The sequence below is a fragment of the Accipiter gentilis genome, chromosome 10 (genome assembly GCF_929443795.1).
Source record: "Accipiter gentilis chromosome 10, bAccGen1.1, whole genome shotgun sequence".
Classification (NCBI taxonomy): domain Eukaryota; kingdom Metazoa; phylum Chordata; class Aves; order Accipitriformes; family Accipitridae; genus Astur; species Astur gentilis.
Genome location: NC_064889.1, coordinates 8,934,116 through 8,950,110, shown reverse-complemented (window position 1 = coordinate 8,950,110; position 15,995 = coordinate 8,934,116). Strand labels below are relative to the sequence as shown.

Here is a 15,995-nt window from a genome sequence, read left to right as displayed (position 1 = left end):
ACTACAAAAGAAAAGTCTTCTCACACATATGCCACAGAAAGAGGTTTTACCAGAATAAGAGAGGCTTAAGCAAATTACTTTCACCTTGTGTTTGCCACACTTTGCTAAAAGTATAGGTAGGTATTACCAGTTAGCACGTTTCCAGGGATGTACTTTTGTTAAGCAGCAGTAACTCACAAGCCTGTCTTAAACTTTACCACTGCTATGGCTCAGAGGCAGACACCGGGACAGCCCCTCCAGAAGCGACCCAAGCATCCCCGTAAACTGGTAAGCCTGCAATTATGGCCTTACCTGAGAGACTGGATTTTCTAGTTCGGGCAAAAATTGCTCAAGCTTTAAGTGCCCCACATCATGCTTAAATGTAAACCACCAATAAACCACCTACTATTAAAACACAGCAGCAGCAGACTTGCCAGATCTGAACCTAACATCATCTGTACTTGAGCAGGCTTCCTAAACTTTTCAGCTAGCCACAACTTCTGGACTTGTGAACTCACACCACACCACTATTGATAACCATGATCAAAGCTTCCAGCCCCTCCTGTAGACTGACCCAAACCACAGTTTCGAAACTGATGAGTTAAAGCTAAACCACTTATAAAGCTAATCAAGTGAAATCCACAAATTTTACTGGAACCAGAACTTGCGTATCTACCTTTTCAGTATATGTAGATGTTAATTTCTAAAATCTGCACAATGACATAGAAATTACATTAAGAAAATAGAATTTTGCACCTAAATATTCCAGAAAGCAAAAGCGCAAGTTCTACTGCTGAGAGTACGCATAAGCAATTTTTGAGTACACAAATGGAAACTGTGAACATAAATGTTTAGATTCACATCTGACTCCTTCTGAAGTTAATGTTATCTTTCCTTTTGTATCAGCTGATACTGGAACAGGCTCAAAATGAACAAACCATAAATGAAAACTATCATAATATGTAATTCTTTCAACATAACGAAAAATAATCGGAAGAAATCAGTCTCCCAAACTAGACAGGAAAGAGAGAAATGTACTAGTACCCCTTTTATAGTTTGTTTCCTTAAAAGTTCCTTCAGTGTTCAGAGGTTTTTTGAACAAGGAATACATATACTACTTTGAATTTTTAGAAGAACTGTTATTACTTAAAAAGGTCAAAAGTAGAATAAATGTTTCATTTAGTAGTCACAATTTCAATTGCTCAGGAACACATACAGTAAAACAAAAGACAGAGACATCTTGGGGTGGGGTGAAGAAGGCAGTAATTTGGTCTCTGAGACGGTCCCAAAATCCCTTCCTTGTGTACTTGGAAGTCTTCACAGAATGAAAGAACACTCTGAATCCCATTTTTATGTGCCACTGCCTTCCGAGTCCCTGCCTGTATGCTCACGCAAGAGAACCAGGCCCAGACTCAGCAAAAGCTCCTTGAACCCCTGAACAGAGTAGGAACCACAGGTGGAGTCTGAACTGAGTCATCTTTTTTCAAAGAAATTGTGAAAATTTCTAATGAGGTCCTGAGCCTCCACAGAATCAGGTACACACCTATTCTCTTCATATATAGAAATCTGGATATGATCAACCTGCCACAAAGTTTTGTGGGATCAGACCTCAGTTGTGCTCACTTTTTTAGTTACATGGTGAACTTTCTTCTAAATGACCTCATCCAAAAGCCACTGAAGTGAATGGGAAAAACTCCTGGAGCATTAGGACCTATAAAAAGTCGTATTTTTATTGTGTTCCTTTAACTTCAGCAGCAGCCTGACTGGGAGCTCCACAGCCTGCTACACACTCAATACCACATTAGGACAATCACTGTCGGCCCCAGTAGATAAATGTGAAAGCTTTTTTGAAACCAAACACATAGAAGATATTATGAAACTGTTTAAAACCTTTTGAAAAGCATAATTGAATCAACAAAACTATTTCCACATAAACTGAGGCAAAAATAATAATTTTAAAAATCTAAGATGGCCTGACAAGTATTTTTTAGCAGGGAGCCTCTTTTCTACTTCACTTACCAAGCTCACTTTCTGTATTTTCTCCCTATGTCTCAGTTGTTCATTTCTTTTTAAACATTAAAAGAATATTCACCAGGCATTTTTCAATTTTGCCTTCTATGTTAACCAACCTACACTGCACAAAAGGAAGTGTTTAAAATCAAGAGTTCTTGATTTTAAAAATTGAAAATTGTACAAGAAATGCGTTGAATAAATATTTCATACATTTAACAACAAAGATGGAACACATGTTGACAGTCCTTTGCTTATTGTTGCCGTGCTTATTCAATATTCCCCAAAGTTAGTGTATAACATGTTAAAATGATTACACAGTCTCGATCTTGCACCTCTATTTTATTCTCCAGACTATTTCATGGATCTGGGAGACATGGCATGATCACTGGGGTTTGTGCAAGAAGCGCACACGTGCAAAACACTGTGAAACCTAGGTTTTCGCCCATTTTAGTGCATTGTACTACAAGAAATGGTTGTGCAGATCTGCATGACAAAGACTCCTAAGACTACAATCATAAAAGAAATAGTTTCCTTGTGAAGGTGTAAAATACATCTGTACAGAGCATCCGAGTCTCTGTCTGCTACAAAAGGAATCTAACATCGAAAGGAACAGATTTAGGAGAATTCAGACTAAAATTCATTTTTCACATCCCAAAAGAGGTGTTGGAATAAGAATAGGATGCCCTCTTTACATTGGTGTTTTACTATAAAGAAGCCAAAGGAAGTGAAAGATTTTGATCCAACAGCAAAGGCAAATTTTTGGAGTGATATTTTGGCTCTGAAGCTTAACGGAGGACTTTCCCCATGGACAACAGGAGTAAAAAAAAAGACAATATCATCTCAAAAAAGACTAACGCATCCCAAAGCACTTGTTCTACACAAAGCACCAAAAAGTGTAAGAAAAGCTCCCTTTTGATAAGACAGTAGAGATACCTAATTTGCCACCCTGTTCTCTCCCTTATCTTGACAAACCCGACATACAAAAAGAACCTGATGCTACAAAATTAAATGGAGATTAAAAAATATTATCATTCTACCACTGGGTAAGGTTGCCACACAACCCTTGCTAGAACTGACGAGAAAGAGGAATCAACATTATCTTTATTTCCTACTTCATGCATGGCAGAGGTTTTGGCTCTGAGAAACTTGTGCTCAGAGATCCAAAACAGAGGACACAGAGAAGATGAAGACCAACCACTGAAATTGCCCAAGGCTGGTTAAATTCCTAGGGTATGTTAACTTAAAGCAACCTTGGTCTATGCTAATTTTCACTCTTGGATGATTGCTTCCATAACCACACCCTCTGATTCCTAGTGGGACTCTACTTCTAAGGTATTCCCATGCCCACGTTTGTACAACCCAGACTGCTCCCCAAATTAAAGGGATCCAAATCCACAGTTGTCCACTTGCAGCAAGCTTCAGACTGCTCTGCACAGCCACTGGAGACAATGAAGCTATATAAGGAATATAAATATAAGGACTGTTACAAATTATGTGAGGTCATATACTGTTAGTTCATGTAGTCCTGCTTATTAAAGACTTTGCTTGACAGCTAAGTCAGACACTGAGAAAGCTGTGATAAAGCTACTAAGTACTTTATACCAGGACGTTGGGTTTTGTGGATCAAAGTATTCCATTGATTAATTTTTATAGGGTAGTGGTGGTTTTTTTAAAAAAAATAATTTCTGAATGCTGGGTGTCTGTATCTTGTCCAAGGGCCACTAACAGGTAAAAATCTACTATAGAAATTCAACCAAGATTTTGTTTACTCATTTTCAGAAGAACAAATAAAATTAGAGAATATTACAGTGGAAAAAAACCTGTTGGGGTTTTGAGGGTTTTTTTCGGTTCAAATCACGATTGTATCCATTTGCATGGCATTTCTCAGAGACGCTTGCACAGTATCAGGCAATTTGTTGATACTGTGGACATGAATACTGATCTGAACCCATGGAGGTCTTGCTGTTGGTAGCAAGTGGAGAGAGTCAAGCCAAATTTTATCAAAGTAAGCTTAAAAGGATCTATACCACTCACTTCCACATGTGCTTTACAAAAATCAAACCTTCCCTCTATATTCTATTCTAGCCTAACAATCTTCATTACCGCACAATCTGGACACAATTTTGTTTCTTAATCTGAGCCCGAAAGCCACGATATCCATCCTTACCTTTCTGCTCCCACCAAAGCAACCAAGAAATGTGCTTTGAAATAAGGGCATAATTCTTCCTGAGATCTTTACCCAACTCGCAATTAATGCAACTAGTCAGGTCAGATACACTAAAATAAAGCAGTAAATATTGGTCAGCTGGATACAGAAGACAACATCTCTTCTACAGCAAAGCTAGGCTAAATTTATCTAAATCCTGTAAGATTAGGACAGATATAGCTTGTCAGCTCGTCTCCTTTCTCTCACTTTCCTGTCTTCTTAAAAATACATTCTGCTTACATGGTTTACGTTCAAGTCCACTTTGGAGTGTACCGAGTTTACTGCTGAATGATAACATACAATGGATGTCATTTCTGATTTTCCTAAAGACACTAACAACTCTTTTCCAATTCTCGAGGCTCATCCAGATGTCCATCTATAAACACCCAAATGTTCTTACTCCCATCCCTCTTAACCCATTTTCCCCCCCAAATAGCAAGTAGAAAAGCAGGGAAATTGAGGTATGCACAATGAACTAGAAACATTACAACATGCAGTACATGTGACCTATTACAGGAAAACAGTTTAATTTCATAAATCAGTGTATGGTCCCTGCTTAAAATACTACAGTTAAAAATATGTATGCATTGCTATTTGAATTGTAACAAGCCACAGAATCCCAGGTAAAAGCCAGGCTCTGCTATCACTAAGCTTCTTACAAATGCAAATCAAAACATGTATATTAATAAAATTATATAGGAAGAATAACTATAAAAGGTAAGTTGCCATGTGGAAGCATTAAGTTTCCATATATCTAAGTATCTAAGTGTTTTTTTTTATTAAAGCTTTCTATAGAAGTAGTTACATATTTCAGTAATACACAGGATATTTACAGTTTCCAGGTCAAGCTCAACACAACAGATGTTCAGGAAGCAGATTTATTGATGAACTCAAAGAAATGCCTCAGATACTGTAGTACAGCCATACTTCTAAAGCTTTGCAAACTTCCATCTGCTTTCTCTTGTGATCCATTCACAAATCAGGAATAAAGAAGAAAAAATGGACATAGTACAAATGAACTTCTTGTTCTGCTGCATTTGGATAAAGTCTAGTCTCATAAGTGAGCAACATTTCAAAGATATTTCAGTTAAAAATGAAACAGAATTTTCAGTATTGTGTGAAAAATGGATATTTCACTGCCTCAGACAGGATTTCCAATGAGTCTAAAGGAAATCAGAGCTCATATTCCATCAGAATTCAAGAGGAATTGTATGCCTATAGTCCTTAAGCTCCTGTCAAAATTTTCAGGTGCACACTTCAGGATGACTTATCTTACACTAATCTGCTACTGGCTTGCTGTTCAATTTAATGTTGCTCATTTGCTAAGTAACTGTTACTGAAACAGCTAAAGATTAAGACTGATCCAACTTAAAAGTAGCCCAACAGATAATAGAAAAGGCAAAGCAAAGCAAATTGCAGTACATTTCATGTATCAACTCACACAGTAGTTGAAGACCTGAAGCCATCAGTTCTCTGCAGTAGTTGAAGACCTGAAGCCATCAGTTTTCATAAAATACAAAACAGGACAAAGTTTTCACTAGATTTTTCCAAATTTATTTCCTAATTCTCAAATTATGCTAGCTCATAACTCTGAAGAAAAGTGCATGTGAAATGTACATGTGAACAGCATGTAGAAGGGAATTATATCAGCTAGTTGTTTAACACTTATTTTAATTGATAAACTTTTGGTTTACAAGAAACTGAGACCAACTCCTAGACAGGTTGGGTTTTTTCTACACACATACTACAAACAAGTTAAAAAACAGGTGGTCATAATCGTTTTGAGGTTTTGTGATTACATGTAAGAATGCCAATTCTGTCACTACCTATATTCTGTTATTACCTACCATTAGAGAAGTGCATGCTATTAGCGTTGTAGCTAATCAACAGATGCAAACACCATCTACTCATTACATTTCAAACCTCGCAAAACTCTGGCTGTTGCCTCCTTGATGAATCTGTCTGGCTACAGCATTACACATAAAACGGGAATAACAAAAAAAACAAAAACAAATTGTCATAGAAAATACAGTGCATGCAATTAAAGTACAAGCTTTAAGAACAACTAGCCACAAAATGGAATAAAAGCAATCCAGAAGATTTCTAACAGGTGAGGGGGAAAAAAAAAAAAAAAAAAAAAAAAAAAAAAAAGCAGAGAAGTATGGTCTATTGCAATGAGAAATGAAGACTTCAAACAGCTGCCTCATTGAATATAATACCGTGCAGTTGGATGAACTGCAGCACAGCTGGATCATTTCTTGAAATACTGTGTATATACTCAAACATCTCTATGTTCACTAACTAGAAGTAACTTACTAGAGAAAGTATAAATAAAACAGCAAGACTTCTTGTCCATTGGGGGGAAAAATTAGGTTGTCAAAGTATTGCACGCAAAACTAAGCACAGCATATTCTGAGCCACAAGGAACTGGCAGTTACAAATCAGGAAAGGCCAAGAGTTCATAAACTGGGACTATGTTACCTTTGCTTCTCAAGAACTCCACTCCTCTAGCCAAGAAATCACAAGGCATTCAGGAAACATACACCAGGGCCTACCTTACTAATCTTATGCAAGGACAAATTCTCTAATTCTCTAATTACTCTAAACTAAAGTTCCACTTCCAGTTAACCAAAAAAGGTGACACAAATATTATGTTTCTCTGTATATTTCAAACTTTACAATGCTTCTAGGAATGTTTTACATTAAGATATAAAGAAATCCAACACTGGACACTGAATGAATGCTTGCACTAATAACATGCATATAAACAATGTATATCTATAATTTGTTTATACATGTATCTCATAATTCTAGGAGAAGAAAAAACAACACACTAAACCACTGAAAACAAGTATAACATATTCAGGGTTGGCCCAGAATATTCAAGGATTTGCAACATTACACAACACACAGAAGGCCACATTTATATCCGGCCCCAACACTTGTTGTAAAATTATTTGTGCATATTTGGTAGCTATATACAAACACTCAACTGTAGTGACAGAAAACTTAGAAGCAACATCTAGAAATCTGACAATACAAGTGTTACTTGTCAGAATTCTGATATTCATTTAGCAGACTTAAAACACTACTACGAAGGGATTGCTAGTTCCCAGGAGGATCCCAGCAGGTTCACTAGTTCTGGTGGATGATTTCTGCTGATCAACTGAATGGAAAATCCTCCACAAAACACCTTATTGATGAGACTTTAGAACTGAATAGAAGTTTCCTCACAAGCCTATATAGCCCAAGCAAATGAGCCAAAACCTGCCAAACTCTGAAACATCAGCAAAACTACTCTGTGCTTACAGCTGGTTGTTGAGGATCTGTAGGCAGTGTCTGCTTTGTCCTGTTAACATACTCCCTATAACAACTCTCTGACTTCTGGGTACTCCATTCCAGAAATGCTTAATGCTACTTGCACCTCTCAGTACCTGACCAAGATTTTTTTAAAAGACTAATTAGGCTTTTCTTCCATTTTATAATTACTTAAATCATATTAATTGGAGCTCATTCAGTGTCCTCAGTGTCACCAATTACCAGCAGACTGGAGAAGTTTCTTAGCAACTTAACATCTTAAGTTGGGCCACTACATTTTGATCTGTTACAAGAAGCTATTTTGTCATTCAAAATGAGTGAAATCTGTTGTTACAAATCCAGCAACAAAAACCACAAATAAATAAGTGTAGCAGCCCTGCATTAGTCTTCAGTCTCTGTCCTAATACCAAAAATTAATTCAGTCTAAATCATAATGCCTCTTATTTGACACAAAGTACTGAAGTTGCAGTATTTGCTAGACACCTGTGGAAATTACACATTTCATTTTCTTCACAGCTTATCTTTTTCACAGCTGTAGCTGGGAGACAACTGTAGCTGGAAGTCAGGTTACTAGAAGGTATTTTAAAACAAAAGTAAACTCATAAAGGATTTCACAGCACGCACAGATCTACCTCTACATTGAGTTCTCCTCTGAACACAGCACAGGCTTCAGGATGGATCGCGGACATGGAAGTCATTTTAGAGAAAGAGTACCATGAAATCCAGCATGAAAAACATGCAGACCAAATACCCTTCCATCCACTGAAAGTCTGGATTCTGATACATTTCAAGTAACAGATGCCAGCTGAAATCGCCCAAACGTCCCGCCACAAGGCTGGGTGCTGACGCCCGGCCCACGTCGGCCTCTTTCACTCCAGTTGATTTTGAATCACTCAGGTGGGTTTGGCAACAACGGTATCGGGGGAGACCGGGGACCCATTTTTCCCACCACAGAAAGCGCAGCAGTGGCATTAGTGCCATTTCATGCACGCTTCTGCTGCTTTCAGCTACCGGAATTTTTGTCCCGACCGAAACTCAGCCTGACTCAAACCATGCTCCGAAGAGCAATGCAGCGTACAGGCTCCGTACAGCTTTTGTCTCTCGGCAATCAAACCGAAAAACGCAGAGAAGTCGTTAGGAGGAAGCCAGACCTGGCAATCTGAGGGAACGGAATGAACTCTGCCGGGCCTTCCAGAGACCCCTCTGGCTGCCAGAGCCGGCTGACTCTGCAGGCCGCGGCCAGTGAAAGGCGCTGCCCCCCAGGCCAGCCCGCCCGCTGACAGCAGGTTCCAGAGGCCCCTCCGCGCAGGCCTTCGGGTTCCAGAGACTGTCTGCCAGCAACAAACTATTTAAACGGCTTTCAAGATCTGAGCGTGGCTCCGTTCCTAGAAACTCAGCTGGCTGATGCAGTATTTTAAGCCAAAGACATCTTGACTCTACCAAGTGGAACTAAATCATCTCTACAGCCACCACTATGATGATCCTTTAGCCACGTCCTCATTCCCGTTACCGCCTTTGTTAGCCAGCGTCCAGTGAGCTCTAATACAAGTTACAGCTGCATGTGTAAAATAACACATACATTTGAAACAGCAAGAATTCCCGCTGTCAGTGCGACGCAGGTAAATAAGCATGCTGGCCTGCAAACAAGCGCATTCACCTGAAAGGGGAACTGTGAAACTAGAGCTGGCCTTCGACAAAAAGCAAACAAAAACATCATGTGGAGGAAATGCTTGGTCAAGTCTGCGTTATAGAAAACTTCCCATTAAAATTTTGCTCTAAAGTAACAAAATGAAAAAAATTCAAAAAAAGGAAACAGAATAATTTCCGTGAAAATTTTGCACTCCTTTTACTACGAGGGAAGGGGGCAAAGCCTCGATATCTTTTAGGGCCAAACCATGTCTGACTTTCAGTGCACCGGGCTCTGATTCGCAAAACCCTCTTTTTTTAAGAAAGTGAAATTGTGTCTCAGGAGAAAATGCTCAAACTTTGCGGTATTTTTCTGCTTGTATATTGCTACATTTAAAAGGAACTAAAAAAGCCAAGTCCCCAAGGAATACATTTTTAGCTATTTCAAGTTTTACATACCAGAGGTACAACCACAGCTCCTCCTAGACTCCGAAGTCCTCTTCCAGTGGCGATGCAGGCAGAGGCAGTCCTGCCGGCAGCTCCTCTTCCTCGTTACCTGATTGCCAAAGAGCACCACAGGCCAGGAAAGCAGAACGTCCCTGCAGGACTCCGTGTCTAAAGAGAGCGGAGTGCGCAGTGCAAAACCACAGTGCGCTCTTTGCACAGGGACCGCTCCTACACCTGCCTGCCTGGCACAGGTGTAATTCTGACTGCTGTAACGGAAACCCATGGCTAGGACCGCAGTATAAAACACGGTCTATTACAAAAGCCTGGCTGTCATTAGCAAACAGCACTCAAAGCAAGAGGGTCTGCAGCTGACCGAGATTTTCTGCAGTTGTTGATTTGAAAATCCTATATTTGACGACGTATTTTGGATGTGTAAGACTACGCAGGTATCCTCCTGAACAGGAAGCATCAGACAGAGATTTTCCTGGAGAGGACTTTATTTCTTCTTTAACCTTATACAGGATTTCTGACAAAATGTCTGTAGTTGTCTCCCTCCTCTCAAAAAATGCAGTTATTCTACACTAAGAGAGACTCCTGTGGTCAGATTCCCACCAAGTTATCCTTTACAACGGAGCAATAGGTTTTCTCCTTTCAATAGATTCTCTTCATGCAGCCACCAAAATATCAAACACTTCAGGTAATTAATTTTTCATCACAATTAAAAATAGAAGTTAGCTGAAATAAGGAGTTCAAATTGAAGAGTTCAATTATCAGAACTATTAAAACATTTATTGCTTCTGTGTATTTAAACTTCCTTACAGGTTTTATGGTCATGTCACTGTGATGTTTTCCCTCTGCCACAACTGGATCTTTCCTCTCAGATCCTGCCCTTAAAGTCATTATATGCTATTGGTTCTGCAACACGAACTAGGGTTTTTTCATTAAACACTCTAAATTCATAGGGTTTATAGTCCCTTTAATATGGCTTTTTTAATAAAGACAAAAGTTTGTGTTGGAGCAGTAGCAGATACAACAGGGGTTAGAAATGCAGCTGTACCAATCTGAACATGGGAGAAATAAAAATATGTGTATTTTTAAAAAATAATAATAATTACACTTAACTCACCATGAAGACAGGGCTGTAAATTATGGTTTTGCTGCCCTTATTGATCCAACATAAACATTAGAAACAAGCCGTGCTATGCAGGGGAGGGAAAAAGAAATTATTGTGGCGTGTTTTAGATCTCCTGAGTCATCTTTCCTGGCACAGGGCAGAGTGAGTCAAAGCTGCTGTGTAGGAAGCAAGGAGATGGAGGTGGGCTGAGCTGTCTCAGCATTGGCTGTGTCTTGTCAATAGCAGTTTGAAAAGGGATGCATCAGGGCTAATACATCATAAGAATTTGGGGCCATGTTGTAGGAGAAGTCATACTGTCCACAGACTATGCTTTAAGCCACACACTTGCTGGGGTAGCAAGCTCTTTTTTCTGCCTAAATGCATGGTACAAACTGCCAAAGTTGTACAGCTCTGAAAATTCCTTTTGGGCAGCTTCACAATGACAAACAAGACTTTAATTAAAAGCATAGTATATACTAAATGTTCATAATTTGAGATAAAGAGGTATAGCTCTGCAAGTCTTCACTATACCCACAACAGATAAAACCAGGACTGAGGCATGACTACATTAGAAAGAAACTTTTATTAGATCAATTGGGAGTTAGATATGAACCCACCTGAATCTGCACTGACTCACGTTGAGCTATAAAAATAGGTAACATCAATTGTGGATAAAAGCTGCTCCTGTAAAGGAACTACAGGGAGCACATGCTAAGTACCCACGGAAATGTCCATTTCTGGGTATAGGAAAAAGGAACTTCACACACTTGCAACATTCCTTGAGTCCCCTGAAAAATAAACAATGACTTCTAATACCTCCTTCAGCACATCTTTGGAAGGGTCTTTATTGTTACAAAACAGGCGTTTTACCTTCGTGCAATGAGGCAAGGCACAGAACCCCGAGAGCTGGCTCAGAGAGCTATTCACACAATGCAGTCCAGCAAGGGGTTCCCTCAGTCCCCCAGAGCACTACAGTGACAGCCGCACGTGCTGTCTTCCAGCCAACACACCCAGCTGCAGCCCTACACAGATGCTTCGCTTCTTTCGCTTCAAAACTTAGTATGAGGCTCTATACTACAGGACAGACATTACCTCAGTTTATTAACGGCAAAAAATCACTAGTACCTATCACCCTTTTCTCTTTCTAAACCTATTAGGGTGAAGGGAGGAGAAATAAAAACATGAGAACCAGGAAGAATCCCTCCGTCATGAAAGAAACTTTCCCATTCCTTTTCCAAATCTCTTGTTTTGCCTCCGTTTTGGAGCTGGGAAAGCAACTTAGCAAGATGATTTAAAGACTGAAGTAAAACATACACAGAGCACTAATTGCACCAGGGCAGATCGCTGACACTGAAGATGTGCACAATCTTGCCACTACATCAATTTTAGGACATACAGGGGCACAGCATTGCCATAAAGATAAGTCATAGTACACTGAAGCCTTTATTTGTAATGAAGTCCTCTGGCAAAGAGAAACCCCTGCAAACACTGACTGTAAGACATTAAAAGCCATGGCATAATGTATTACTTCTATTTAACTGTGTGGCATTGTATTATATGTAGCTACTTAGACAGAAGGCAATAAAAGCTGTATTCAAGAGACACTTAAAAAATACAGGTAAATTCTCTTCCTTCTACTTTGTTCTTCTCAAATCCAGAAAGGATAAGTAGATAGGCCTATATCCTGTGTTTTAAAATTTTAAGGTGAGACTGTGCCTCCATTTGGAGGCGAGACATTGCATAGAACAGGTGGTACAGAGCACACAGCCTGTTGGTAAAGCAGTCTGTGGGCAACAAAATCATTGTACTCTTCTACTAGTGATGCATGCCAAGTGACGGAATGGTCTCAGAATAATAAAGATAGCTAGTCCACAGTATGCATACATATTTCTCTATGCATAAATCCTCTTTGGTCTTTGAAGCTTTGTGGAAAACAACTTTTAAAAAATGTTAATTTGAAAAACAAGACGTGAACTAAATTCCTCTGAATCCAGAGACATATTTGAAGCTTCTTTGCCTCATAAATAATCACAAATCTCAACTGAGGTGGGCCCAGCTCTTGTTTACAGAAAGACAAACAAAATAAATAACTATTTCACAAAACATGTTTCTGGAGAAAGGTTAAAACCCCCAGCTGACTGAGATTTTATCCTCCAAGGGTTAGAACTCTAGAGGGGTGGCAGACCACTACTAGAGCTGCTGCTGCTTTGTGTTCCAGGACAATCAGTTCAACATGCAGCTGGGGAAGTCCATAGCACAGGTATCCCTCCCACAGTCAGCAGCCCAACTATCAAACATACCATTAGAAAATACATATTAGCCAGTCAGAGAGTCCTGAAATGAATGCATAAGGACCATGAGTCACATGCTAAGCTGGCGTAAAAAAACATTAACCCCATCTACTGAAATGGAGCCATACTGAGCCTTTGTCATCAAAAGTAAATACATACAAAAAGAAGACAGTTAACAGTGTAGTAGCTGAAATATTGTTGCAACACTATACAGAGCCAATGGTATACCAGTCAAAGTAGGACTTAAATGCTTTTGTTCTAGTAAAATATAAGAAATATCAATGTGAGATTATCTACTTGTCTGACCATGAATAAATGCAGCAGATAAACAGAGCAAAATGAACAAGACTCAAACAGTCAAAGCTTCATGACTTCCACTGGGTAAAAGACACATTTGCCTTTCCAAAACACAGTCTCTATAATAATGCAAAACCAAGCTGTCTTCCCTTACCTTCTGCAAAAGGTTCCCATTCATAAAATCGACCCATAAATGGCTTGTTATTGTATGATGCACATTGTACCTCTCTAATATTTCTGCTGCTTTCAGGACACATCTGTTTAAATAAAAAAACAGTCACATTATAATCAACAGCAATGTTGTTATTGCTTTCTTATTAATTCACTTGAGAAGGTTAATGAAGGCATTGCCAAATTCTAATCTAGATGAACAAAACTAACATCAGGAGACTCCTTTTCTCAAAAACAGGTAACAAATAGTGTGCTTTTAAGTAACAGCATCAAAAAAAATAAATTTGTGGAGTTCATGGAGCAACAGTCCTACAAAAAAGGCAATTTTTTTATTGGGCTGTCATTTTCCTCAGCAAAAAGATGACACTTCAATATAAATTCAATAAATTAGATCCAAATCATTTCCTTTCCACAATAGCTTCACATTTTTCATTATTAATTTTCTGGGCTCAGATCCAACAGAGTTGAAACCCTTAACATACATGCTTCCATAACTTATTAAAAGCTGGCCATGCCAACTTCTCATTTTCATCCCATGCTTCAATACTTTACTATCGCTTTTTCTTTTTTATTTCTACATGCTGCTATTACAGTCATTGCATTACTTTGTATTTTAACTTGTGCTTTCAAATGCTAGCTCCAGAGTTCTTGAAGCTAAATAGTGGGAAGAGCTTCTTTTATACAGGTGCATGCATGGACATACACACATACCGAGGCAGGGCTAGTTTTACAGATAGAAGTAACATCTTTTATTAGGTAGCCTGCAATGCAAGCCTTTGGCAGACAAGCCTGGTTTAGCTGTGAAGCAGATTCCAAAAGTAAACACAAGTTAAATACTTAATTACTTTCTCTGCCTGTATCCTCACACTATAGCAGTTACAGCAAAAGACTACTCTGTGTGTGGGCACACAAAAAGGGGAGAAAGATTTCTAGAAAAGGCAGGGGGGTAATTAAAACAATTTCTATGCTAGTAGAAAACTGACACGCTTCGGTCACGGGTGCATTTTTTAAGGTTCCCTTTAGACGATCGAAATGGCTATTAAAAACACTATTCAAGAACAGTAGAAACTACATGAAGAACTGGACTAGAACAGCAGAATATTTTTTCTGTAGGAGACAGATTTCAAGGGAAAACTAGAGACAGTATTATATGAAAGCAGCATGGCTAAATAACTGTGTTTTTGAAGGAACATCAAGAGATTCAGTAAGAAGAGCTCTTGTTGCAACTGTAAGTCAATTGTCTTATATTGGTATAGGGGGAAAGATTGGTCATCACACCAGAGGTCCCGGAAGAGTTCTTGCTTGTATCCACCATCTATATATGAAGATGTTTGTTAACTGGATCAGTGAGACGTCAAAGTCAAGACTTTTCAAGTGGGCTATAAACTGTACCAAAGACATGCCTGGGGGAAGGTTCACGGACTACTTTATCTTCCATTAGAATCACAGTAACAAATCTTCTAGAATAAACACTGTTTCTGGCCAAACAGCACTCTGTGCTTTGTTTGCCCACCATTCTGAGATCTCCAAGTACAGGCAAATATTGTTTTCCTCAACAAACTGTCTAAAAAAAAAAAACAACAACAAAAAAGCTTCCCTGAAAATAGGACCATGAGCCACCAAACGACATTAGAAGGGTGGGACCAAAAGTCTTTTCTAGTGCCAAATGCAGAAAGCAACGCTATATTCCCACAACTGAAACACGCATCCTTACATCTGTGACACAGCAATGCATCAAGGGTAATTCAGTCACAACAACCAACCAACGCTAGGAAGCTTACATTTTTAATGGAAACCAATTATAGCACATATTCTAAAAGTGAAGGGACAGAACCTGAGCTGGAATAAATTAAGGTCACTACATTAAATTACAGCATAACAACATCGGTTTGCACCAGCAAAGAACCCAGCCTGAAGGGTTTCTTTTTGGAATGGTTTCCCTTTTTTTCTGGCACACATTTTCTGACAGTCTATTGTGAAGTTTTGTTGTTTCTTGTTTTTCCTTTTCTGAGCCTTGAGCTCGTGCTCTTGTGTACCAGTATTTCTGGCTCATAAACCATTTCCTGTACACCCCGGTCATACCAACTACAGACAATGTATGAATAAAAAGATCAAAATACTCATTGCTCTTACCAAAAAATAGCGACACCCGCCCCTTCTAAGATTATTTTAATATAGCTACAATTTCTGGTTTTAAACTTACTGAAAGTTGTCCACAGGACAGAGGCCCCATTGCTTTAAAGCAGAACAAAGGACTGGCAAATAAACCAAACGCTGTATGGATCAAGCCGAAATCCGAAGAAAAAGCTAACTCAGTAATGTCCGTGCCACTTTATAAGTCCCAACTCAGTTGTCCTTCCTCCATTTCTTTCATCAAAGTTTAATTACAAAATAAAACTTTGAGTAAAAATTTGAGAGCGTGACCCGGTCTGCAAAAACTCTTTGCTTTATTCTTTATACAGATGATATTCATTTTTCTTTTTAGATGTCTTTTTAAAATATTTTATTAAAGAGTTAACTACAAGGTGCAACT

General features: G+C 38.9%; 1 protein-coding gene across 1 annotated transcript in view; it reads right to left on the bottom strand.

Annotated features, from left to right (window-relative positions):
- THSD4 (thrombospondin type 1 domain containing 4) overlaps nt 1-15,995 on the bottom strand; it is a 334,799-nt gene that overhangs the window by 241,543 nt on the left and 77,261 nt on the right. The window contains exon 6 of the mRNA XM_049812992.1: nt 13,446-13,548. Coding sequence (XP_049668949.1) covers nt 13,446-13,548 — 103 coding nt within the window. The remainder of the gene's footprint in view (nt 1-13,445; nt 13,549-15,995) is intronic.